The sequence below is a fragment of the Vicia villosa genome, linkage group LG5 (assembly GCF_029867415.1).
Source record: "Vicia villosa cultivar HV-30 ecotype Madison, WI linkage group LG5, Vvil1.0, whole genome shotgun sequence".
NCBI classification, from domain to species: domain Eukaryota; kingdom Viridiplantae; phylum Streptophyta; class Magnoliopsida; order Fabales; family Fabaceae; genus Vicia; species Vicia villosa.
This window is the reverse complement of record NC_081184.1, coordinates 164230581-164256209: the sequence shown is the minus strand read 5'-3', so window position 1 is coordinate 164256209 and position 25629 is coordinate 164230581. Positions and strand designations below refer to the sequence as shown.

The window sequence follows — 25629 nt, the reverse complement described above, 5'->3', positions numbered from 1 at the left end:
CTAAGTTGGCTTATAATGGGTATTTGTGAAAAACCCATTAGTTTAGTATGTTAGGTTTTATTATAAATAGCATACTAGTATCTCATCATTGCATGCTGCAAATCCTAGTTTGGGATGAGAGGGTTATTTGTTATTCTTGTAACTTGTAATCTTGTTTAAAAAGAAAGGAAAGAATAGCAATTATAATCAATCCTTGTTGTAGCTTCAACTTTTCACAAATTGACAACACCCTTAAAGTTTTATTATGAAAAATAGATTGGTTATGCACTTTCCAAATAATTCACACCAATGCACTCTAAATGACATGCAAAGCAAGACTACAATCTTTACTTGTTATTCCCAAAGCAACAAATTGATCATGATTATCTAAGCAATGACCCTGAAAAATCGAGCAAAATCTCAACCAACCAGATATAACCTGCCAAACATTACCATAATGCTTGCATCGAACAAAAATGTAATCTCTATTTTCGATATGGAGACATTCGTTACTACATGTCTGATTCTCGATTGATAATATATTACACCTTACCAAATTATCCTTCATCGGTAATCTATTACGATACAATCGCCACAGAAAAAGAATTACCTTATGAGGCACCACTTTAGACCACCACACATGGGAAGCACCATTCATCTGAGTATTCTCCGAGTTTATGAACGAGTAATAAACATTGCTAACATTATAACAACTTGAAGAATGAAGACGTCAAACCCAAGAATCATTCACTTCCTCTCGCAACACTACAAACTCTAATAGACAAATACATTCCCCCACCAACTCTTCCACCCATGCAAACAACCTCATCCGCTAACTCCAAGCATCAACTCTCACTCCCCACCCTAATTCACACAAATATTCTACCGACGCTTCCTTATACTTCGACAAATCATAAAGCCTCTGAAATCTATCCATCAAAAGCCCTCCTTCCAGCCACGGATCCCTCCAAAATAAGGAGTTTTCCCCATTACCAACAACTCATTCAACATTATTAAGCCAACACCATGTATCACCCACTCCCACCCCTTGACGAATTCTATTCACACTCTACCACCACGCAGACCCCCCTGTTGCCCCTGTAATCAACCGACTCCGCCTCTCCCCATACCGAAACGCTAGCACCCTTTACCACAAACTTCCCCTCTCCACCAACATCCGCCAATAGAGCTTCATTAAATTCCCTTAATTTTCTCACTCCCATCCCACGATTTTTCTTACTCAAACAAACAGTATCCCAATCTAACCATGTTATCTTCCTTTTCTCCTCTGCATCTCCCTACAAGAACGCATTAAATAAAGATTCAAGAGAAGAAATAATACATGCAAGAACTTTGAAGAAGGATAGGAAATAAATTGGAATAACAGACAGAACAGACTTCAACAAAATCAAATGACCACCCAATGGTAATTTTCGATATTTCCATTTCGATAACCTTTTTTTAATGATATTCAACACTGGTTTCCAAAAACATAATTTTTTAGGATTAACACCAATCTTAAAATTCAACACCACAAATTCCTCTTTCAACCACGGGATAGATATGTTAACTCCCACCAACATACTCTTATGGAAATTTACCTTTAACCTCAAGATGGATTCAAACAATAACAAAACTACTTTAAGGGCCCTCACATTAGCCCAACTCTTCACCCCGAGATGGAATACATATAAACCAAACAAGTTACCCCCCAATTGTACTTATGAATCTGCTCCAACTCAATGAAGTATTTAAGATAGACAACATTGACATAAATTTCACTTTTCCAAATGAAATTGCATGTGCCGATCAAAATAAAAAAGTATGTCTTCAATGCACATTGTATATGATAGGCAACTTGTGCATCATCACCCACAACATTTACAGTTGTATTCAAATGGTCAATATATTTTTACGTTTGGAATGAAAATCTGGAATGACACCCTATAGTATTTTCTATCTCCTTTTGAGTTTCACCGACATCAACTTATAATTGTATCACCATTAGGTCGAGAGCCTCAAATCTAAGAATTATAAAGTGATCCAACAATCTTCTTGTAATTAAAAAATGGAGGAGACATGATACATTGTCAAGGGTGATACTCATCACACCAATGGAAAGATAAAATGGTGGTGTATTTATGTGACATCTCTCAGCAAATGTGGACAAAAGACCTTGGTCAATATGACCAGATTTTTTTGTGCAATTTTTTTTCATTTCACATAGCGCAAATACATCCTGAAATCAAGGTACGTATGGCTAGGAAATTTTTATTATCTTCCTAGAATGGTTATACACTTTAGTGCGTTACCATACTGCAAAAATATATACATCAACGTCAGACAATACAATTTGTATAAAACAAATTTTTAAAAGAGTAATAAAACATTTATGATACCCCTCTTTCCCACACGTACCTAGTAATGACATGTTATCTCGAGTTCCAAGAAAACCACTCGTTGCGACAGCAATAAGTTCGGTCGCAGGATGTGGATCCTGCGCATGTGCAACAACATTAAGAGCATGAGCAGGAGAAATGGATGCTTCTTCATGAGCCGGAGATACATGACCATGGGAAGACGATGCCTAAGTAGCCTGGGATGATTCTTCAACAACTTGCAATGATTTGGTTCTCCCTATGTATTAGAGCATATTGAAATAGCTAACCATGTATGTACCTTGATTGTTTGTAAGTCATTTTTCTATACACAAAGACAAAGCATATCATTAGAAAACATAATTAACAAACAAAATGACAAATAGAATCACAAACATAAACAAATCATATTTTGTTATTCGTGTTAGGGTCCGAATTTTGAAATATGGATTTTCAAAGGTGTGAATCTGAATTTTGAATTTTGAATTTTCTCGCATCAATGACAAACACCAACACACACCCTACAACCCATATGCAAAAAGATTCAAACCAATGATGTTACCTAATATAGCTTAACTAGTTTATATAACCTAATGGTGCTTAAGGAATTGCATTGCATGAATTGATGCATCAAAAGCGGAAAAAGTAAGAATGAAAATCTTATCAAATGTGAGAAATAAATTTGTTTGACATGGTCTGAATGAATATGGGTATATATTCAGGGACGGATCCAGAAATCTTGGTCACCGGGGGCAAAAAATATACATATTATTATTATTATTATAATTTTTTGGGTTAAATAGTTTTTTTGCCCTTCTAAATATAGCGATTTTCAACTTTAGTCCCTCTAAATATTTCGTTCAAAAAATGGTCCTCCTAAAAACTTTAATTTTAACTTTTGGTCTCTCATGGCAAAATCGTAGCTAAAATAGTCTCTAATTCCATCGCTAAATTACACGAGAGACCAAAAGTTAAAATTAAAACTTTTAGGAGAACAATTCTTTGAAAGAAATATTTAGATGGACTAAAGTTGAAAACCGCTATATTTAGAGGGAGAAAAAACATATTTAACTCTAAATTTTTATATGAAAAATATCAATGTAAAAGTAATAAATTATTGTGTAAAAAACTTTAAAATATTTTGTTATGCTTTATCCAGTAAAATCAAAGATACTTAAATATATAAAAAAAATTCCAGGATCCTTATATTTTGAAATTATTGAATAATTTTTTCTTTTGTTTTTGTTTTTAATAGGTAACAAAACTACTGTGAGATATTGGATCGAACTCTAGTATTGTCGAAGGGTAGTTTCTTGGTTCGACAGTTCGACAGAGTTAAGCATGAAGTCGAAGGATTGTTCACATGTTGGTGTCGAAGTGTGCATGCTGTAGTCGAAGATGGGTCTAGCATGCAGATGTCGAAGATGCTAGGGTTGTTAGCATGTTAAATTAGGTTTTAGTGTTTAAACCCTAATTTGTTAAGTTAGCTTGTTTATTAAGTTGGCTTGTGTAATGGGCCTTGCTGAAAAAGCCCATTAGTTAGTATGTTAGGTTTTATTATAAATAGCATACTAGTCTCTCATCATTGCTAAGCTGCAAATCCTAATTTAGGGTGAGAGAGGTTATTTGTTATTCTTGTAAACTTGTAATCTTGTTTTAAGAGAAAGTGAAAGAATAGCAGTTATAACCAATTCTTGTGTTCCTCTTCTTCCTTGTCCTTTATTCTTCCTTGTTTTATACTTTGTTCTTGGCATTGAATTCACAACAAATTGGTGCGGTGAGCGTGGAGAAGATGCCTTCAACAAAGTATGAGATTGAAAAGTTCACCGGAGTGAATGATTTCGGTCTGTGGCGCTTGAAGATGAAAGCCCTACTGGTTCAGCAGGGTTGTTTGGAAGTGTTGAAGGGAGAGGCAGCCATGAATGCAGAATTGACGGCAGCGGAGAAGACGAATATGATCGAGAAAGCACACAACGCAATTTTGTTGAGCCTTGGTGATAAGGTTCTCCGGCAGGTATCAAAGGAGACGACGACATCAGGGTTATGGGTGAAACTTGAAAGTTTGTATATGACCAAATCGCTGGTAAATCGACTCTACCTGAAGCAAGCTTTGTATTCATTCAAGATGATTGAAGACAAAGTATTGGCTGAGCAGTTGGATATGTTCAACAAGCTGATTCTTGATCTTGAAAATATTGATGTGAAGATCGATGATGAAGATCAAGTGCTGTTACTATTGTGTTCTTTGCCTCGATCACATGCTCACTTCAAAGAAACTCTCTTGTATGGAAGGGAGTCCCTGACGTTTGAAGAAGTTCAATCAGCCTTGTACTCTAAGGACTTGAATGAACGAAAGGAGCATAAACCTTCGACTGTTGGCGAAGGTTTAACCGTTAAAGGAAAACTCTTACGAAAGGATGGTAAGTTCGACAAGAAGAAAGGCAAAAGCCAGTCGAAGACTTACAGTGGCGAAACATCTGGCATTCGATGCTACCATTGTAAAAAGGAGGGTCACACAAGAAAGGTGTGCCCTGAACGCTTGAAATATCATGGAGGTAAGGATAATGGCAACGCTGCCATTGTTCAAGATGATTTCGAATCATCTGATGTTCTTGTGGTTTCAAGCAGTGACTCTAAGAAGGAGTGGATTATGGATTCAGGTTGCACTTGGCACATGACTCCAAACAAAGACTTGTTCGAGGAATTATGTGATCAAGATGGTGGATCAGTATTGCTGGGAAACAACAAGGCTTGCAAGATTGCAGGTGTTGGATCTGTGAGATTCAAGATCCATGATGAGTCAATAAGGTTGTTGACTAAAGTCAGATATGTTCCTGATTTGAAGAGAAATCTGCTTTCTCTTGGTGAATTCGACAAGAAAGGATATGTTTTCCAAGGAGAGAAAAGTATCCTAAGAGTCATGAAGGGTTCGAAGGAAGTCTTGAGAGGCGTGAAGAAACAAGGCTTGTATACCCTTGAGGCTGAAGTTGTAAGTGGTTCGACAAATGTTGCATCCACGAAACCTTTGTCGAAAACAGAAATCTGGCACATGAGATTGGGCCATGTCAGTGAAAGGGGTCTGGTCGAATTAGGGAAACAAAATCTGCTTGGTGGAGACAAAGTCGAAAAGCTGAAGTTTTGTAAACCCTGTGTACTTGGAAAATCTTGCAGAGTGAAGTTCAACAAAGGCAAACAAAGAACACATGGATCCCTTGATTACATCCATGCTGATCTTTGGGGGCCTGCTAGGTGTCCATCACATTCAGGAGCAAGGTATTTTCTATCCATAGTAGATGATTATTCCAGAAAATTATGGGTATTCATCCAGAAGACTAAGGATGAAACTTTTGAGAATTTCAAAAGTTGGAAGACTCTGGTTGAAAATCAGACTGGCAGAAAGGTCAAGAGGTTGAGAACCGACAATGGCCTTGAATTTTGCAATGAGGCATTCGACAGTTTTTGTGCTACCTCTGGTATTGCAAGGCATAGAACTACTGCAGGTACTCCACAGCAAAATGGTTTGGCTGAAAGGTTTAATCGAACTATTTTGGAGAGAGTCAGATGCATGTTGACTAGTGCGGGGTTAACAAAGGTGTTCTGGGCTGAGGCTGTTTCGACAGCAACATATCTGATAAACAGATGTCCTTCGACAGCGTTAGATATGAAGACACCTGAAGAAGTTTGGTCGGGACATCAACCAGATCTCGACAAACTGAGAGTATTTGGCTGCGTAGCCTATGCTCACATTAGGCAAGACAAGGTCGAACCTAGAGCTCTGAAATGCATGTTCATGGGATACCATGAAGGAGTCAAAGCTTATAGGCTATGGTGCCTAGAGCCAGGTCACAGGAGGTGTATCACCAGTCGAGATGTAGTTTTCAATGAAGCTGAAATGGCTTTTAAGAAAACTGATGATGTTGGTCGAAGTACAGAAACATCTGACGAAGAGCTGGAACAGGTAGAGATTCCTGTTGAGGTGGAGCATGTTGATGCTGAATTGCATATCCCAGATGAAGTCGAAGAAGAAGCAGAAGATGCTGAAGCTGAGGAAACTGACGATGACTACCTATTGTCGAGAGATAGGTCGAGAAGAGTCATCAAGCCACCTCAGAGACTTGGATATGCAGATCTTATAGCTTATGCCTTAATCTCTGCAAGTGAGGTTCTAGACGAAGAACCTAGAGACTATAAGGAAGTTATAAGGAGTCGAAATAAGACTGAATGGCTGAAGGCCATGGATGATGAGATAAAATCTCTTCATGATAATCATACCTGGGAACTGATCAAGAAACCTGCTGGGGCAAGGTTAGTCAGCTGTAAATGGATTTTCAAAGTTAAGGAAGGAATTGAAGGAGTGACGTCAAAAAGATACAAGGCAAGGTTAGTTGCAAGGGGTTTCACTCAGAAAGAAGGTGTCGACTTCAATGATGTGTTTTCTCCTGTTGTGAAGCATAGGTCCATTCGAATGTTGCTTGCCATGGTGGCACAGTTCGATCTTGAACTAGAACAGATGGATGTGAAGACTGCGTTCTTGTATGGTGATTTAGATGAAACGATTCTGATGAGGCAACCTGAAGGGTATGTCGAAAAGGGGAAGGAAGATTATGTGTGCAAGTTAAAGAGATCTTTGTATGGGCTGAAACAATCTCCTCGACAGTGGAATAGGATATTCGACAAGTTCATGGCACGCATAAGTTTCATTAGAAGTCAGTTCGACCACTGCGTTTACTTCAGATTTCGATCTGGTAATTCATTTGTTATTTTGTTGCTTTATGTGGATGATATTCTCATAGCAAGCAACAATGTTGAAGATGTGACGAGGGTGAAGGCTGAACTCAATAAGGAGTTCGATATGAAGGATCTGGGAGCCGCTTCCAGGATTCTTGGAATTTACATTCGAAGAGATAGAAAGAAGTCGAAGTTATGCTTATCTCAAAAGGCATATCTACGGAAGATTCTTGAAAAGTTTGGTATGTCGAATTCGAAGCCAGTTGTGACTCCAACAAACCCTCAATTCAAGCTGAGTATTGATCAGTGTCCCAGTACTGATGTCGAAAGAGCCTATATGAATAGCATTCCGTATGCTAATATAGTTGGTTCTTTGATGTATGCTATGGTTTGTACTAGACCCGACATAGCTTACGCAGTCAGTCTTGTAAGCAGGTACATGGCGAATCCTGGAAAGGCTCACTGGCAAGCATTGAAGTGGATTTTAAGGTACATAAATGGGTCTCTGAATAGAGTCCTAATTTATGGTGGAGCCTTGGGTGAAGATAGTAAAGCAGTAATAGAAGGATATGTCGACTCTGATTATGCAGGTTGTATGGATTCCAGAAAATCTATTTCTGGATATGTTTTCACTATGTTTGGCACTGCAATTAGTTGGAAAGCAACACTTCAGAAGGTTGTTGCTCTATCAACCACTGAAGCGGAGTATATTGCCCTAACTGAAGCTGTGAAAGAAGCATTGTGGCTTGAAGGTTTTGCGAAGGAGCTGAAACTTCAAGGTCGAGGTATCACTGTTAAATGTGATAGTCAAAGTGCAATACACCTGTCGAAGAATTCAGCCTATCATGAGCGAACTAAGCACATTGATGTGAGGCTGCATTTCGTTAGAGGAGTAATCGAGCGTGGAGAAGTCCAAGTGCTGAAGGTTTCGACTGAAGACAATGCTGCTGATATGATCACCAAGACATTGCCGAGTTGCAAGTTTTTCAACTGTATGCAGCTGATAAAGCTGCATGAAGAAAGCTAGTTTGTTCCTTGACGTTGTAGAGTTAGGTCCAAGGTGGAGATTTGTGAGATATTGGATCGAACTCTAGTATTGTCGAAGGGTAGTTTCTTGGTTCGACAGTTCGACAGAGTTAAGCATGAAGTCGAAGGATTGTTCACATGCTGGTGTCGAAGTGTGCATGCTGTAGTCGAAGATGGGTCTAGCATGCAGATGTTGAAGATGCTAGGGTTGTTAGCATGTTAAATTAGGTTTTAGTGTTTAAACCCTAATTTGTTAAGTTAGCTTGTTTATTAAGTTGGCTTGTGTAATGGGCCTTGCTGAAAAAGCCCATTAGTTAGTATGTTAGGTTTTATTATAAATAGCATACTAGTCTCTCATCATTGCTAAGCTGCAAATCCTAATTTAGGGTGAGAGAGGTTATTTGTTATTCTTGTAAACTTGTAATCTTGTTTTAAGAGAAAGTGAAAGAATAGCAGTTATAACCAATTCTTGTGTTCCTCTTCTTCCTTGTCCTTTATTCTTCCTTGTTTTATACTTTGTTCTTGGCATTGAATTCACAACAACTACCATTCAATAATTTATGTATATTTAATACTTGAAGTATAAAAATACAACTTTTTTGTGTGGGGGCATTGCTTATGTGCTATTAGGTGAAAAACAAAATTTGTTAAATACTTTATAATCATTTAAGCAACTTAGTGGGGGCAGTTGCCTCCAATGCTATACATGTGGATCCGTCCATGTATATATTGAGAGAAAATGTTAAAAAATGTTGAAATCAAATTTGTGAAAGCTCTGATTGTGTCTTGAGAGAAGTTGTTTTTTATTTCAAATATAATGGTCTGATGTGGAAAGATTGTTCGTGCCACTTAAATAGTAACGTTTGAATTTTAATATGTATTAGTTGCATTCGAATTTTGTAATATGTATTCCTACATATTTTTACTTGCACTTTGCAAGGTTCTGAGATTGAGTTTGTAGTGTTGTAATGCATTTAAATTTTAAACTTTGAACGGTGCAAAAAATGTGTTTTTAAATTTTCACTAAAAAAACTGAATAAAGGTAAGGGTGTCATGAATAATTTCCTACAAAATATATAAGTGCAAACACATGTCCGACTCAAGGATACAGCTTATTTTGGACTTAAAAACATGTTTTCAAAAGAGTTTTAGAACTTCAAATAAATAAACTTTAGCATTTTTTAAATAGTTTATCAGCTCAACTAATAAAAGAATTATATCTTAGTAAAAAGTTCTGTGTTCGAATTATGTGAAGTTAACAAGCAAATTTATTTGTTATTCCTTTTATTAGATTTAATGGCTTTTTTTTATTCTTTTTGTTTTTTATAAAAAAATTGTTTTTTTTAATAAGAAAAAAATGCTTTGTAATTTGAATATATACAGCCGGAGAAGGGATCAGAGAATGAGTCGTCAAAGGAATAGGCGCAGAAGAAGAAGTCCTAGTATTCACCATAGCCTGAATACGTCGAGCATCAACAAGGCTGTAAAACATTGTTGGTTCTCTATATTTTAAGATTGGCGTTAATTTTAGAAACAAATATTGCAGCACTATGTTATATAGGATATATTATCTTGGTAAAAAGAACAGATTAATCAAGATGTCATATGGTACAAAGAAACATGTTAAGATGAATGTTTCATCATCTGGAGCAACATGTCAGACAAGATGTCCTTTGCTGGAGTTTTTTCGACATCGTGGCTGTTATAGATTGGGCTGATTGGATAGGTTCGAATTCTGACTTATACAGAATATTCTAGGAATATTGTGGAGATCTTCAGGCGCTGATTAGTATGATTGAAAGATTCAAGTCAGAATCAAGAAGAATAGTCACTTTCTACATATGGAGATAATTTAGGAAGATTTGATTGAAGACATATTTTTATGCAGAATCTTCTGCAGATTTTTAGCAGCTAATATGTTGTGATTTTGAAGCCCAAATTCAGTTGGGAAAAAGTTATAAATAGAAGCATTATAACATAGAAAAGGAACGAGTCCAAGATGTAGGCATACTAGGGCTTTGTCGTTTGTACCACTTTCTCGGATGGTTGGTTGTTTTGTAATCCACTCGACCTGGAGTTGGAATGTGTTCCTTGAGTTGTAAGGTTATATTATCTCTCTTAAGCTGTGAAGTATAGAGTTGATTATTGCTCATTCTAAATATTTTAAGCATAGAATGGTTATTGTTCTTGGAGGAAACTTTGAAGCAACTCTAAGTATTGTTCTTAGTCAAGAGTCTTGGCTAGGTATTATGTTGGAAGTGTGTCTTCCTATTGTTTTCTAATTTCTTAGAAGTATCCAATCATTGACTGTGATTGAAGGGGAGTTGATGAGGGCATCATGCCTAGGTGAGTCTTAGGTAGAAAGGTAAATGAGTCGTGACTAAGTGAGAAGTCAGTAAACCGGAGGTTGTTTACATGTGAACTAGAGGTTGTTTACATAGTACTTTGAATTAATACTACTTTAGTTGACTTTATCCCTAGCTTGGTAGCCCCTAGAGTATATGTTGTTGTAAATCAAATTGGGTAAACAATTATGTGTGTTGTTTACTTTTTCAATTTTGATATACCTTGCCTTTATGTTGTTCAGATCAGATGCCTTAACATGTCATAAGACATCTGCAACCTGGCTTACCAGAATTTCAAACATGTTCAACCTGCCCATTTTACCCATGTTATCTGTAAAATGAAATCACACGTGTCAAAAAATGCATGAAGGCTCCGCTCTAATAAAAAATATTCCTTCTCTCCTCAAAATTAACCGCACTCAAGATAACATTAGTATCAATTCGTCTTTTCCTCACATCGATAGAAGGCGCCTCAAAAAGTTGCCATAGTCAAGAGTAAAGTGTCGAAGCAATGGTTAACCAGATAGAAGTAAATGAGCCCTTGATTGCAAGCGCTATCCTCAGAAGTATGCCTCTGATGGAATAGATCAAAGAATAAATGAAGATATGGCGTTCAGGACTTGTGCTCGACACATATTTGGAAGACCATTGCCCATGACCCTGAATGAAGTTGAAAAAGGAGCATCTTTTAAATGTTTCAAGACGACTACCTCAAATTGTAAAAAAGGCAGTCGAAGTCCTATTCTTGTATACATGAACTCATATAATGGGACCATGAAATCATCAAAAGAATTGCATATCCTCTTCTTTCATAACACCTAAAAGACTAACCACTCAGAAGGATTGTCGACCATAATGCCAGTAACGCTTATGGTGGCCTCAGTGCCTAGAGTCGAAGAAGTTAATACTATTCTTGCACCTACCTAGTCATACTCTGACACAATCGGCAGCGTTGAAGAGTTAAGTGTTCTAACACCTCATCGTCTCTAGGCTCACGACCTTTCGTTTGCAGATGAACTTGAATGAAATCTTTTGTATGATCCCTCCTTTGCAAATTGGCTCATACCTCTTATTCTGACAAGATAAGAGAGAGCATAGAGGCCTCAACACGATTTACTCTTCCACCAACATTTGAAATAAGGGTGTCTAATGACCCATAAGAACAAGTTTCTTCCTCCATGTAATTATTATATACCCTTTTTAACTCAGAATTGTGAGACAAGATTATTATTTTCGGTTTTACATGATCACTACTAGAAGAAGGGTGAGGAGCATTAGGGGATGACCCAGATAAAGTTTCCACTTTAAAATCACTCACTAAATCAACATTATTATAACTCATCTTGGCCTAAAAACAAGAAATGTTGAAGGAAAAGCTTGAGTTAGAAGGATACCAGGTTATGGGAGATTGATGAAGTAGAAGGAGAGAAAAAGAATAAAATTTTAATAGAAGCTCTAAGTCGCTTCTAGTGATATTCTCAAAGAAGAAGAAGAAGAAGAAGAAGAAGAAGATGGATGTTTTCATGGAAAGTAACTGAAAGCTTGAAAACTCAAAGGTTGCAGAAAATTTTAAATACTCAACTTATTCTATTTATAAGCAAAGTCGGCTGAAGGATCAAGACCAACTATGAACAAGAATCACAAGATCAACGACTAGATTTTCACTGGATACATGTCAAATTGAACGCACTCAAGTACTCTGTCAATTGTGTCATACCTTAGTTTGTCACGTCATTGCACATGTTAGGAATGGATAACAAAAAAGTTTCATCGATGGAATCGCATTAAATGCACATGTTACCCATTAATTCTTCAAAAAATAGATCACAAGCGATCCGTCTCTATTCCACATCAGATCACGATATGAAGGTCGGTCAATGATACTTAAGGCTTCCCCATCACCTTTAGTGCCCGTTAAATCCTTGGGGGAAACTGGTCTGGACCGACCAAAGGCCAAATGACCAAGACCCGATCCATCTCAAGCCCAGCCTACTCAACCTAAAATATAAAAATAGTTCCTAAGCAAGGAACAGTGTACAATCTCTTTTCTCCAATTTCACTATACTCATCTTAAACTGACTTTGGTGATGGATTGCTAACCATGCATGTCCACCTCGCGCCACCATAAAAGAGATTGAAGCTACCTTTCAAGATCACCAGTTATCTAACTATCTTCATTTCTGGTTCCTACGCGGAGATAGAGCATTCACTTATGATTCTCGAACGGAACACTGAGTATGACATTTTACTGCTGCAAATTTACGTTGGTGCAAGTTTGAGTTAATGATATTATATTTGGCACTACTAATATTATGTGAGGATTTTTCTCATATGATGTTGAAAGAATTTTAAATGTCTATGATGGAAAAACTTCGATAGTTTCTGATATTGCAAAGAGCTATTAAAAAGATTCCACATGCATAAAGCAAAGTCAATCTCAATTCTAGAAGAAAAAATAGACGAAGATAGCAAATATCAAGATATATTTCCTTTTTATCTTATTTCATCTTCTTTTATATTATATTGGTTGTCTGATAGTGTACTCATTTTCAAACAAACCCAAAAGAATACATACAATATTTTAACTAGACATTTGACTTCGTAAAAACATTACATTACTAAATTGTTACATTACATTAAATTATTACTAAATTGTTACATTACATTAAATTGTGACATTATCAGTAATTTTTTTTAACAACATTGTTAATTTAATTTTTTTGAAGTTATCGATCTTAAAAAGTAAATTATTTACATTCTTGTAAAGTCATGATTAGGAATGGGAATAGGTCAGGCGGACTTACAGAAGCCTATGACCTAGCCTACACAGGTTAAGGCTAAGCCAAACCTTTTTTTTTAAATAGAAAAGGCCTAGACTTTTTCATAAGCCTATTTAGTTAAAAAGATAGGCCATAGACTATATAAAAAGTCTTTTAAATCTATCAGGCCGGCCTATTTAGATAAATATGAAGAATTTTTTTTATTATACTTTTAATTAAAACATAAAAATAAATTTTAATTATCTTCAAACAATTATGGGAATAAGATGAAAAAAATCTTATGAAAAATGTGATATGTTATTTTCATAAGTTTTCTCGAACAAATAGTATCACGAAACATATGCTACTAGGTATACTCGAATAAGTCAAAGCAAATAAATATATAGCTCATTGATATTTTATTTTTTATTCCATTTAAAAATTAATTAAATTACTTATTTACAAATGTTTAAATAAAATAGGCTTTTAAGTAAGCTTGTAGGTCAATCAGACATTCAAAAAGGTCAGGTTCGGGCCTAAAAGTAAGCTTATGAGAGGCTACAGATCAGACTTAGGCTTAAAGTATTTTAGCAGACCAGACTCAAGCTTGGTAAAGCCTGGCTCGGTCCAGCCTATTCCTACCTCTAGTCACGATTAAATAATGGGTCATAGCGATGTTATGATTTTTTTTTTATTGAATAATTCATGTGTAGTTATATCATGAATGATTTGTGAGACATCTTAATATCATGTTTTACTCGTTATCTAAGCACACACGTTTTTTATTCATTATCAAAGCACACCCGTTTTTTATTGTCAAATGAAAGCACGCATTTTAAACCTCACTATCTATTATAAATTTTAGGAATGCAAAAATATCATATCTTCTCCTTAAAACTTATCTTTATGTTATTGAAAAGTTGTTTCTTTAATTAATTTTTTTTTTAATTCTTAAATTATACTATTATTTCTTAAAAAAATATATGAGATATTTATCTTTCATTATCGAGTTATATAGTTACTTAATTTGTGAGAATATTTGTGATTTCATTTATTTTTTTTTTTACGGAATCTCATTTATCTTTCTAAAACCGTCAATGGTAGTATCATTAGTATAGGAATAAAACTCTTGATCTTGACTTCCTTATCACTTTTTTTTAAATTAATTTTTTATATTTACTCTGTAATTGCATAGTTTTATTGGCAATCCATCAAATAATGATAATCTACTCCATTTCAGTATCAATAATATATTTTTCACCATCACAATCGGTAAAATGAATAAATAAAATATGTCTAGTTTAAAAGAAGTATTTGTTTTTTAAAAAAATAATATTATTATTTAAAATAAAATGGAGGAATATAATGTTTTCTTTCTAAAACTTTTTCTATTGTGAGGTATTAACTAAGTCACTCACCTTCACCGTGAAGCATATTTATCTACCATTGAATTAGACAAGTTGATAGATCTTATGCATATTTATCTACTATTGAGTTAGACAAGTTCATAGATCTTATCATAAACGGTAACACTTTTCATCTAATTCCGTTTCTTTCTTTTTTTTTTTTTAATTCTCACACTTTTTATCTTTATGCATTATTTTTCACCCATCCCATAATTGAAAATGGTCACTCTAGTTGAAAATACCAAACAACTCCTTCATCTTCTTAATTCATCACTTACTCGATCTCAAATTAAACATCACCATAAAAACTTATAAAATTTCCCAAAGACTTTCACAATCACATTTTTAACTATCCAAAACAAAAGCTATGATAGCATTTTTGTTTACTTAACATGAAATATTTTCCGCCATTAACAAACTCATTCTTTCCATCAATTTTTCATATCTAAAATATTCAACTCTATGAAAAAAATAAAAGAAAGTGAAAGAAGAGAGAAATATAAGTATTATATATTAAATGAAAAAGAAAAAAAAGTAAAAGGAGAGAAAGATAAGTGTTATATGTTAAATGATACTTCTAGTTTATATGAAGAATTCGACAAAGAATTATGAGTCTTTGTTCAAGAATAGAGTTGGCCAATGAAAACAGATAGAAAATGGACCGAATAAAATAGATGTACCTCAGCTGAGTTGATTGTTGTGTAGTTCATAGCTAGGTAAGAATCTTAAATTACATAGGAGTGGAACCTGGTTTCAAGTATGTAGATTCCATATTATGCTTAAGTCAATAATATTTTAAAATATTAATTAATTTATTAGTAATTAATATTTGTCTCTTAAAATATTGAAATTTGAATAAAACTATCCACTAACTAAAATGTGGATTTTTTTACATTGATTAATGTTGTTGAGAAATTTAAGGACAAATATAAAAAAATTATAATAAGAAGTTATAAATGTTAGAACAATTATATATATGAGGCTATAGTTAACATTCAAAACTATAACAACATTAATACATTGATTGATTGATACAAACTCTTCTCTCATCCCACTACAAAATGTTTAAGTGTTTCTTAAAGGGATGCAAATCTCGCAAAGCCACTAATATTTCTACTTCAACTCAATCTCAACCTCAACCTCAACCCCAATCCCCTAACCAGCACACCTCCAAATGGAAGCCACCACTCCCAACTATTATGGAGGAGTCTCAATACTTGCATGAACATGAGAATAAAAACAAAAACATCCCTAAAAAATTAACTATAGCACCTTCCTCTCAATTGTCGAGGTAACAAACTTCTATTTAAAATTATTACTATTTTTTTTCAAGTTTGGTATCTAATATATATTTTTTTAATATTTTTCAGTGGCAATAATAGGACAGAAAATCTTACATTTATTATATCGTTTTCATCATTTGGTATATTTTGAGATCTCTTGATTATTTGTCATTCGCCATTTTTTGAGATTTGTCAACTCAATGATGAATTTATACCTATTGTGTTGGAATTATATTTATGTCTTTAGTTAATTGAAATATCCACTTCTTTTGACACATGCCAATGTCTTATATTTTGTGAAGTAATTTAGGTAATTTGAGAGGATTGAGACTTTTGATTTTTAAAACCAAATTATTCTGAAATTTAGTATCAAAAGGGTGTAAAAGTAAAATTAAATATTAATAGCAGGGGAAAAATTAAAAAATTCGGCTCAAAATTTTTTAGGAGTAACGCGAAATGCGTCATTGCTCCTTAATCTTTTTGCTAAGTAACCGGGTAATTTCATCACAAATGTTATTATTCGCCTCAAAAGGTGATTTGATTAGTAACCGAATAATTTCATCATAAATGTTATTATTCGCGTCAAAAGGTGATTTGATTGCTATAAACAATGAGTCGTGCATACAATAATAAAATTTTCCCTTAATAAGTAACGATAGCTTTGCACTCTTAAGATAAAAAGGGAAGGATTTGTAACGGAAATTTTAAAATAAAAAGTCAAAAAAACCTTTTTCTCTGCTTTAGATTTCCAAATAGGATATGAGGCATCACACACACTATGAATTAGTGGATTGATCATTTTATTAAAGATGAAAGTATTATCCAACCATAGTATGTTCCTCATGGTAAATTTTATATATAAATAATCTTATGAGAAAATTATATTTGTTTGTGTTTTAAATTTAAAAAAATTGCATTAATATTTTTAGTTCGGAGATGTTACCACACTTAAAAATATAAGTAATTTAATGTTTTTAAACTTGAATGTTGTTAACCTAAATTTGTTACAATTTTTTAATTTATGTTTTTAATTAATTTTATGAATTTCATGTTATTATTTGTGAAAATGTACTTTTTATCTTTAAAGGTGAAATATTTTTGTAAGTTAGTGCCTCAATTTAGTGTTCATTATCATGGAATAGAAAATGTTGGACTAGATGCTTTAGAATGTTGTAACACATGTATATTGAGCAAATGAAAGTCCAAACACCCATGTTATTTTTAGTGTTTACTATGCGTTGGGAACGTGTTAATTAAATTCAAATGGTTTTTGTGAGGGCATTAATATAGTTTCGTATTAATTGGTTTTTTTATTTGATATTTTTATTTGTGAAGAAATATTTAATATTTTTTTCTCTTACTTATTTTAATATTGTGATTTACCTTTATTTTTGTTCTAACTATCTATTTATATTATTTTTATCGGTGAAATATTCTTATTTGAACCATAATATATAGTTAGATATTATTAAAATTATATTATCGATTTATTAGTTAAGAGTTTTGTCTTCATGAGATGTTTTACTAATGCTCTAAATTCAATACCACAACTTTAGATATATAAGCTTAAATTATTATCGTTTAAGGTATGCATATTTTTAACTTTCAAAATCTCATTGTCAATACTAGTTTAAATGTTGAAGTCAGTGCAAGTATTTTTGCCGGTCCTCTTTTAAAATCAAACTTAAAATTACCATTTTTTAAGTACACATTTTTAATTCTAATTGTCAATACTTATTTTAATGTTGGAATATATGTAGTTACTTCTGCAGGTCCTCCTTCATAATCAAACTTAAAGTTACCATTTTTTTAGATACACACATTTGTAATTTTAAAAACTTGATAGTCAATACTAATTTGAGCGTCGGAGTGCTTGCATGTACTTTTGCAGATCCACGTCAAAAATCAATTTCAATCAAATCTTATTGAGTTGTCATCTAATGGTTCTCCGTCAAGATTGTGAGTCTAAATTCTTAAACAAAATACCGTTGTGATATGATATTTTTTATAAATCAATACTCAATACCACAACTTCAAAAATATATAAATTTAGTAATGCCAACACTCAAGGTACACTCTCTAAGTTCAAAATTCTCTAGCCATATACTAATTAGAGCGTTGGAGTGGTTGCAGATACTTTGCATGTCTTCTTCTAGAACTGATTTCAATCAAACACTACTTTTGAAGTCTCCTATTTTGGGGAAGTTATAATCACTCTAATATATACTTTAGGGAATAAATATTTTATTAATTTTTACTAAAATTTATCATAATTTAGTATGATAGTTTAAGGAAGTTATAATGAATCTAATACAAATTTATTAAATTTAATAAAATATTGTGAAAGTAAAATTAATTTATAAATTTTAGTATTTTTTAAATCAAATTAATTAGCTTAAAATAAAATAAAGGAACATTATCACGTATTATATTTCAATTTCAACAAATTTTATGGGATTAAATTTATTGCATTTAATAAAATAAATAAAAAAATTTGTGGAAGTAAAATTAATTTATATATTTTAATAAAATTCTAGTATTTTTTAATAAAATTAAATAACTTAAAATAAAATAAATGAACATTACGAAATATAATATTTCAAATTTCAACAAATTTTATGGGAAAGTGACAATTAATTTTATTAATTAACTGTGATAGTTACAATCCTAATTGTACATTACACGTGAAGAAATGATAACAAGAAGGAAAAATATTAGTCCTTCTCAATTTAAGTATTAATTTAATGAATAAATAAATAAATAAAAGTAATTTTGCCCTCATATTTTGACTCTAAAAGTTATTAAAAGAGTTAAATATATAAGAAAGTTATAAAACTACTTTCATGTTTTGGCTCCAAAAGTTATTAAAAGACTTAACAATTTTAATATATAAGATAATTATTTTAAATTTTTTCTATTTAAAATATATTAAAAAAATAAAATTTAACTAATTGATTAATAACCAATATTTATCTCAGGTACAAATGGTAGGTTCTAGCTACTTTTGTGGTTACTTATTTTTCAAAAAATAACATGAAAATTGAAGTATGAAAAAATATTAAACAATATATTATAATTGTTCTTATGCTTAAGTCAATAATATTTTAAAATATTAATTAATTTATTAGTAATTAATATTTGTCTCCTAAAATATTGAAATTTGAATAAATCTATCCACTAACTAAAATTATAACAAGAAGTTATAAATGTTGGAACAAATATATATATATATATATATATATATATATATATATATATATATATATATATATATATATATATATATATATATATGAGGCTATAGTTAACATTTATAAGTGTTTGCGAATCCCGCAAAGCCACTAATATTTCTACTTCAATCTCAACCTCAACCCCATAACCACCACACCTCCAAATGGAAATATATATATATATATATATATATATATATATATATATATATATATATATATATATATATATATATATATATATTAATTTAAAAATTTTGTACAAGTATAATTTTAATGAAAAAAATATATATAATTTTTTTAAAAAGCAAATATTACTATATATATTAAACATCAAATCCTAACGTGACAAACCATTGAGCGGTTTTTGTCTGATTCGGCGGTTTTTTAGCCGGTTCTTAGCAAAATGGTTTTCAAGCATCTTTGAACCGATAATGGTTGTGCTAATGTCTATTCGAGTCATAAACCGCGGTTCCTGGTTCACCATTATTATGACTCGAATACACATTAGCACAACCATTATTATGTTTGACTCGAATACACATCATACACATCAGCACAACAATTATTTCAATATCTAATCCAATGAATACACACACTTGGCACATTTTTAACTAACAATTAAAAATAATTATAAACTCAAATTAACAAAAAGCTATTAAAAATTTGTAACCATTAACCTATTATTACAACACTTCTTGCGGGAGAGATAAGCAATGAAATGAAATGTGCCTATACTCTAAGAACTCCAACCAATGCAATCTAGGAACACTTAACCCTTTTTTCTCCCCAGCATGAAAAGAATAAGAAAAGCCGCCAAAAATGTATCAAAATTTCAACTTCTCTTGGATGCCAATCTCAATGTTTTCCCTTCAATACAAAAGTTCTTACTGCCTGCCAGCTGAAATCAAGAACCAAACCATGTGAGAGTGTTGAAATAAAGCACCAAATATGAAATAACTTGAGTATAGTTGTGAAGTATAGTAACAACTACAGACTTCAAATAGTTTAGGGTTTAGATTTTAGTGTGGTTTATGCAATGCAAATTAAAAAGGAGATTCATTTCAATATCTATGGTGATATATGTAGATAAAGCCGTCATACCTTTTGCTTCAAGTAAGCAATAGCCTCTTTTTTAGAATAATCAGACAAAACTGAAGATGAATGTTGTTCAACAAGAACTTTCAGCTGTTTCAGCTTCAATGATTTTCCAGGAACCTTTACATAAAGTGAGAAATGAATCATGATTTCATTATCAAGGAGAAAAAATTGTGGCGCAAGAACAAGGTCTTACCTGTTTTAAAATTTGTTTACACAACTTCTTCAGCTTCAATTTGGGTTCAACAATCTTTTTCTTTTCTTCCTCATCATCATCTGTTTCGTTTTCCAGAGAATCTTCGTCCCCAGAATCTTCATCATCACTATTACCAAATGACGTCTTTTTACCCTCGAAATAGCATCCAGCTACTTTTTTGGGCCTGTCTTTGATGCCTAATCCTTGCTTTCCTGTTGTGGCTTTATCCTGACATAGCAACAATGGTTCCATTAATATTTACAACCTTCAAGTTTGAACATGAAATGAAAATCATAATATAGCCCTAGAATTCAAGATATTAGGAGAACATCACCCGCAGCCATCCTTCATATAATTGAATGTCGCACGCAAACATACTACAGTTATCATATGATAAAATAATTTAGAGCATGTATATCATGTTTGAGAGGAACATACTTGGACTAAGTTGTAGAGGTTTTCTTGATCTTGTTCAAAAAAAGGGGTTCTCGCCATCCCGGCTTTAGCACTTTCAGATGTAGAGGACTTTCTCTTCTTTGATGCTGCACCGAGTAATCCCCCAGAGACAAACCCAAACTTTAAGCCCCACCACTCTGGATGGATATCAGGACATTTGCTTTCTGTAACAATGCCATATAGACCGATTAAGGAAACTACAGTTATGTATACCTATCGCCGCTATCGGTGATCTGTATCTATAGTATACATCTATATAAAGGGGAATACCAAGTTGTTCTATATAAAGAGAAAACCAAGTTTTGGTGTAGCTTTTTTCTTCTAATTTTATACTTCATTTAAACACTACTATTTCAAATTTAATAATTCTTTACTTAATCAAATGGTTTAATTAAATCATATTTCAAATTTGAATCGAATCAAATTTGATCTAATCCTATTTTTTTATCATGATGAAGGCTGACTATGGTCTTCATTCAAGAAAAGTGGTATGTCTGTTGGCACGCTAGTACTAAATAATACATATGCAGGAACTCTTTTTCCTTACCGCATCTTACTAAGAGAATCTGATCAGAAATTCCATGTATAAATATATTTGTTCTAACAGTATCCCTCATATGCCCCTTTTCTTTTACAACGTAAAATTAACTGTGCGATTAAGCTAAACCAAGGGAAATTAGTTAGGTGAAAAAGAGTAAAAAAGATATAACAGCTACAATTCTCCAAAAATATATATCTTTCTTTGGGGATATTTCTTGGGGGCTGAGTGACCCTACAAATATGTCAATGAAATCCAACTATCATATGTAGGTATGTACGTTCACACAATACAAACAACATAAAAACTTCACTATAATTCTAGCCTATACCTTCAACTTCAAAATCTTGAGTTTCAGATGTCTTTGACGAATCCAAGTCATCCTCAGCATTGTCAATATTCTCAGATATGTCACCTTTTTTAACCTATCATCAACAATATAGAAGTAAACAATCAGGGTCAACGTTCTATTAAAGAGAATTGAAATATAAATATACATTTAAGAAGCTTGATCATTAAAAATGCTAATTGTATTGAGATTGATATTAGCCTGGCACTCTGATTCTGACAACAAATATCCGCTTGACATACTGATTCAGATATTCACATTTTCAGTAACAGCAACTTCTTTTCAAATAAAATAATCACAAGAAAAGTGAAGCTTTGGCACAACAACTAGACTTGGTAAAGTGAGAATAGAATAGAACTTTGAGACATTGAATGAGGATCTAGTAAATGTAGGGCAAGGTTGACTACAATGGTCCCAATATAGTTCCCTTTTTCAAGGACCACGCCATGGAGGGAACTTTATAACATGCGGTCCTTTTTTAAAGGAGCAGCGGATCTTCAAGCATTCTTTAACACAATGAAATTGGAGGATATTACAATCTATGGGTATATTTTCCGATTTAGTTTAACGAAACAACGGACAAAAGGTGTGCGTTTTCTAGTATTAGACTATTCCAGCTCATCCTTAAGAACTGCAACACACATATCCCAGTGTGCAGCTATTGCAAATGATAACAAAACTCATCAAATGTGAATTTGGCTTAAATGAAATAATGACCATGTATGAATTCTTGGATGTATTCCAGATTCAGTTATCAAAACACATAAGCATATTTACTGAATACGACTCTAATAATCACATATAGAATATGACTCAAATAACTGCATATAACCACAAATTAAGAGGGATTGATGAATAGAATTATAGAATCAGAAAATTTTAGTTTGAAATTTGGTCCAGGAAAACTGTCCAGTACCGAGAAACTGATTTCAGAGGTTAATAAAAAGTCGTTCCATTTATAAAACTACATCAATCACTAGATATGATATTTATCTCAAAACAAAACTCAACATCTTTACATAGCAACATAGCGGGCTACACAGCACCGCCTTTTATGTACAAATCATACAAAGTTAGAACTTACCAGAATTCCTTCAAGATCCTTTAAGGAATATTGAGAGACGCGCTTTCCTCTCTCTCTTTTCTGGTATCTGAAAATTAGGCAAACCAAAAATCACATGTATGGTTGGTTTGGTTGAATGAACATTGAACAACACCGTGAATCCAAATCTTACAAACCTTCCTTGTGGTCTAGTAGACCTTGATACGGAAACAGGAGGGTCAACTGCAACAGCCTGATCTAGCTCGGTTTCCACCTCAGCAGTGTTACTATCTACACAGGCAACAGAAAATAGAGTACAAACCCTCATTATAATATTCATTAACATATTTAAAGAATACAAGATTTTACAGGAAATGACGATGGAGAAATGTTATACCTGCGTCATTTGCAACCGGCGCTTGCTATCAATACAAAAAAAAAAAAAAAGATTTTAGTGAACAGAAAATGAATTGTATGTACGAATGAAACAGAATTGAGATAATCATAATTAACAGAAAATGAATTGTATTTACGAATGAAATAGAATTGAGATAATAATAATAATAAGGTAGGGAATGAAAAGAGAAAACATACCACTTTCAATCGCTTGAGTATATTATCAAATTGTGTAGTGTCAAATGCCCACGGGTTTGGCTTCTCTAATCCAATACCTATTTAAAATTGAACAAACAAACTAAGCTTGAGTTTAGTTCTGCAGTGAACAAAATTGAAAATTGATTGTGTAAAATTGATTCTAACTAAAAATGAGTTGAAGGTAAAGTGATTTATACTGGATAAATTTCTAAAAAATCAGTTGAATAGTATATTTCAATGTAAAAATCATGTTTTTACTCAAAAACTACAAATTATAGCTTCAAGTAGAATCAATTATAAAAAGCATAATCAATTCTATTTGAGAACAACCAAACATGTCAAAATAAATTCTACACATCTTGAATCAAGTCTAAGTGTTCTATACTTGAAACCAAACATACACCAAGTGTGTTTGGGTCGGTGGTGACGAGAATTTATTCTTAGTGAATTGATTTTGTTTAAAGTAAGTTAGATACAAAGTGATTTATGTCTGGATACAGTTATGCAAAAATGAGTTGAGTAGTAAAATTTCAATGTAAATCACTTTAAACTCAAAAGCTATAAATTTTGGGCCTGTTTGTTTCAGCTTTAAAAAAATGGATTTTTTCTTTGTATTTTTTAAAATAGATTTTTTAAAACCGTTTTTCAAAATATTACAAGATTTTTTATATTCGATTTTTCTAAAATGAAACACTAATTTTGACATCCTAGAACATAAACATAGATTATTGAAGACAAGAACTTAGTCAAAATCGCAATTTTTTTAAAAAGTTGTATTTCAAAAATGATTTTTATGAAAATCTATTTGAAATAGCTTCAAAATTAAGTGATTTTTTGAAATTTTGATATCCAATTTTTTTTCTCATAAATAGATGAAATACCTAAAATCTCATTTTAAGAATAACTATTCAAACAAAATTTTCATTTGAAGCTTCTATAAAAAGTTTCTTTGTAAAAATTTTTTTCACAAAATTTTATAACACTATAAAAATCATTTTTAAAAAAAACCAAAACAAACGGGCCCTCTATCTTCAAAGTAAAATAAATTTAGAAGGCAGAATCAATTCTACTTCAGAAGAACCAAACACTTCAAAATCATTACAAAATCAATTCTACACTTCTAAATTTGCTTTTGCCTCTTGCAAAAGCTAAACATAGCATAACATAACATAATAGAATACAAAAATTGCTCTAATTATTCTAATACACTTTGATTGATCTATAAACTAGGTATGCTGAATAAAGAGTAAATTGATCAAAAAAGAGAAAGAAAAACCAAACCAGTAGTGTCTTGCTTGTTGGTGACACGAACATGCCCTTTGATCCCTTGCTTATCTTTACCAAGACCTTCACCTTCTTCCCATCCCTTAAACAAATGAAATTCAGTTCAATATGCAAACAATAACAACAGAAAAATTAGGGTAAAAAGTAACGAGAAAGAGAGAAGTGTGACCATTTGCTTCATGAGATTGAAAGCGGCGGATCGTCTTGAGACACCCACGTAACACAGAGGAGTTTCGGGTGCCGCCATGGCTCCTCCGATTGATTGCACTGCCGCTGGATTTGCTCGCTTCGAGTGATTTGGTTACAAATGCTGGTGCTGTTAGGGCTTTCCTCCATGGAAGTAGCTTTTGAAAATGTAACTCGGTTGTGGTGCGGGTCGAGTTGGGTTGGGCCGGTGTTAAACCCTGTCCGGCCCAGTTATAATGGGCTAACTAATTCATTTGTTGAAATGGGTTCAAATCTTGGCAAAAAGAAATTCATTTGTTTTTTAAGAAAACTTTACTTCATACCCTTACATTTATCTAAAGTCTAGATTTTGCTACAACCAGGGTTTGAACCCTTGCAAGGGAAGTTATATAGCAGTTGTGTTTTTCTTGAAATTGTTTCAAATGTATTATATTATATATAATATATAGTAATTATAGTGTATAGTAATTATATAAAAAGAAATTGTGTTTTTTAAAGATAAAATTCAATCTGAGAGAAGAAAATAGTTGTCCAAAACATAAGTTGGTTTAAATATTAAAATACTATTTAAATGCACTTTTGATTTATATATTTTGATGTTTTTTTAATTTTAGTCCTTTTATTTTAAATTTTAGTTTTTTATCTCTCAACTTTACATCTTTGAAAATTTCGGTTAGTATTCCTCTAATTTTGCATATATGATATTGGTGATTAGGATAAAAAATAATTTTAATGACATGATAATAATGATT

At 32.6% G+C, this 25629-nt stretch overlaps 1 protein-coding gene across 1 annotated transcript; it reads right to left on the bottom strand.

Moving 5' to 3' along the window:
- Positions 1-19687: 19687 nt before the first annotated feature.
- Positions 19688-25018, bottom strand: LOC131603672 (G-patch domain-containing protein 1). Its single transcript, XM_058876085.1, has 11 exons — positions 24861-25018; positions 24689-24773; positions 23408-23484; positions 23211-23235; positions 23011-23104; positions 22856-22922; positions 21754-21847; positions 20867-21048; positions 20429-20656; positions 20239-20352; positions 19688-20035 (listed from the first exon to the last, which is right to left on the bottom strand). The coding sequence occupies exons 1-11, from the start codon at positions 24936-24938 to the stop codon at positions 19970-19972; spliced, it is 1110 nt and encodes a 369-aa protein (XP_058732068.1). The 5' UTR covers positions 24939-25018; the 3' UTR covers positions 19688-19969.
- Between the last annotated feature and the right edge of the window lie 611 nt (positions 25019-25629).

Excerpts from the sequence above, each read along its gene's own strand:
- LOC131603672 (XM_058876085.1), bottom strand. The coding sequence starts at position 24,938 with ATGGCGGCACCCGAAACTCCTCTGTGTTACGTGGGTGTCTCAAGACGA. Across the intron at positions 23,485-24,688 it reads CAACAAGCAAGACACTACTG|GTATTGGATTAGAGAAGCCA; the intron begins GTTTGGTTTTTC and ends AATTTTAAATAG. Across the intron at positions 23,236-23,407 it reads TACTCAAGCGATTGAAAGTG|CAAGCGCCGGTTGCAAATGA; the intron begins GTATGTTTTCTC and ends TTGTATTGATAG.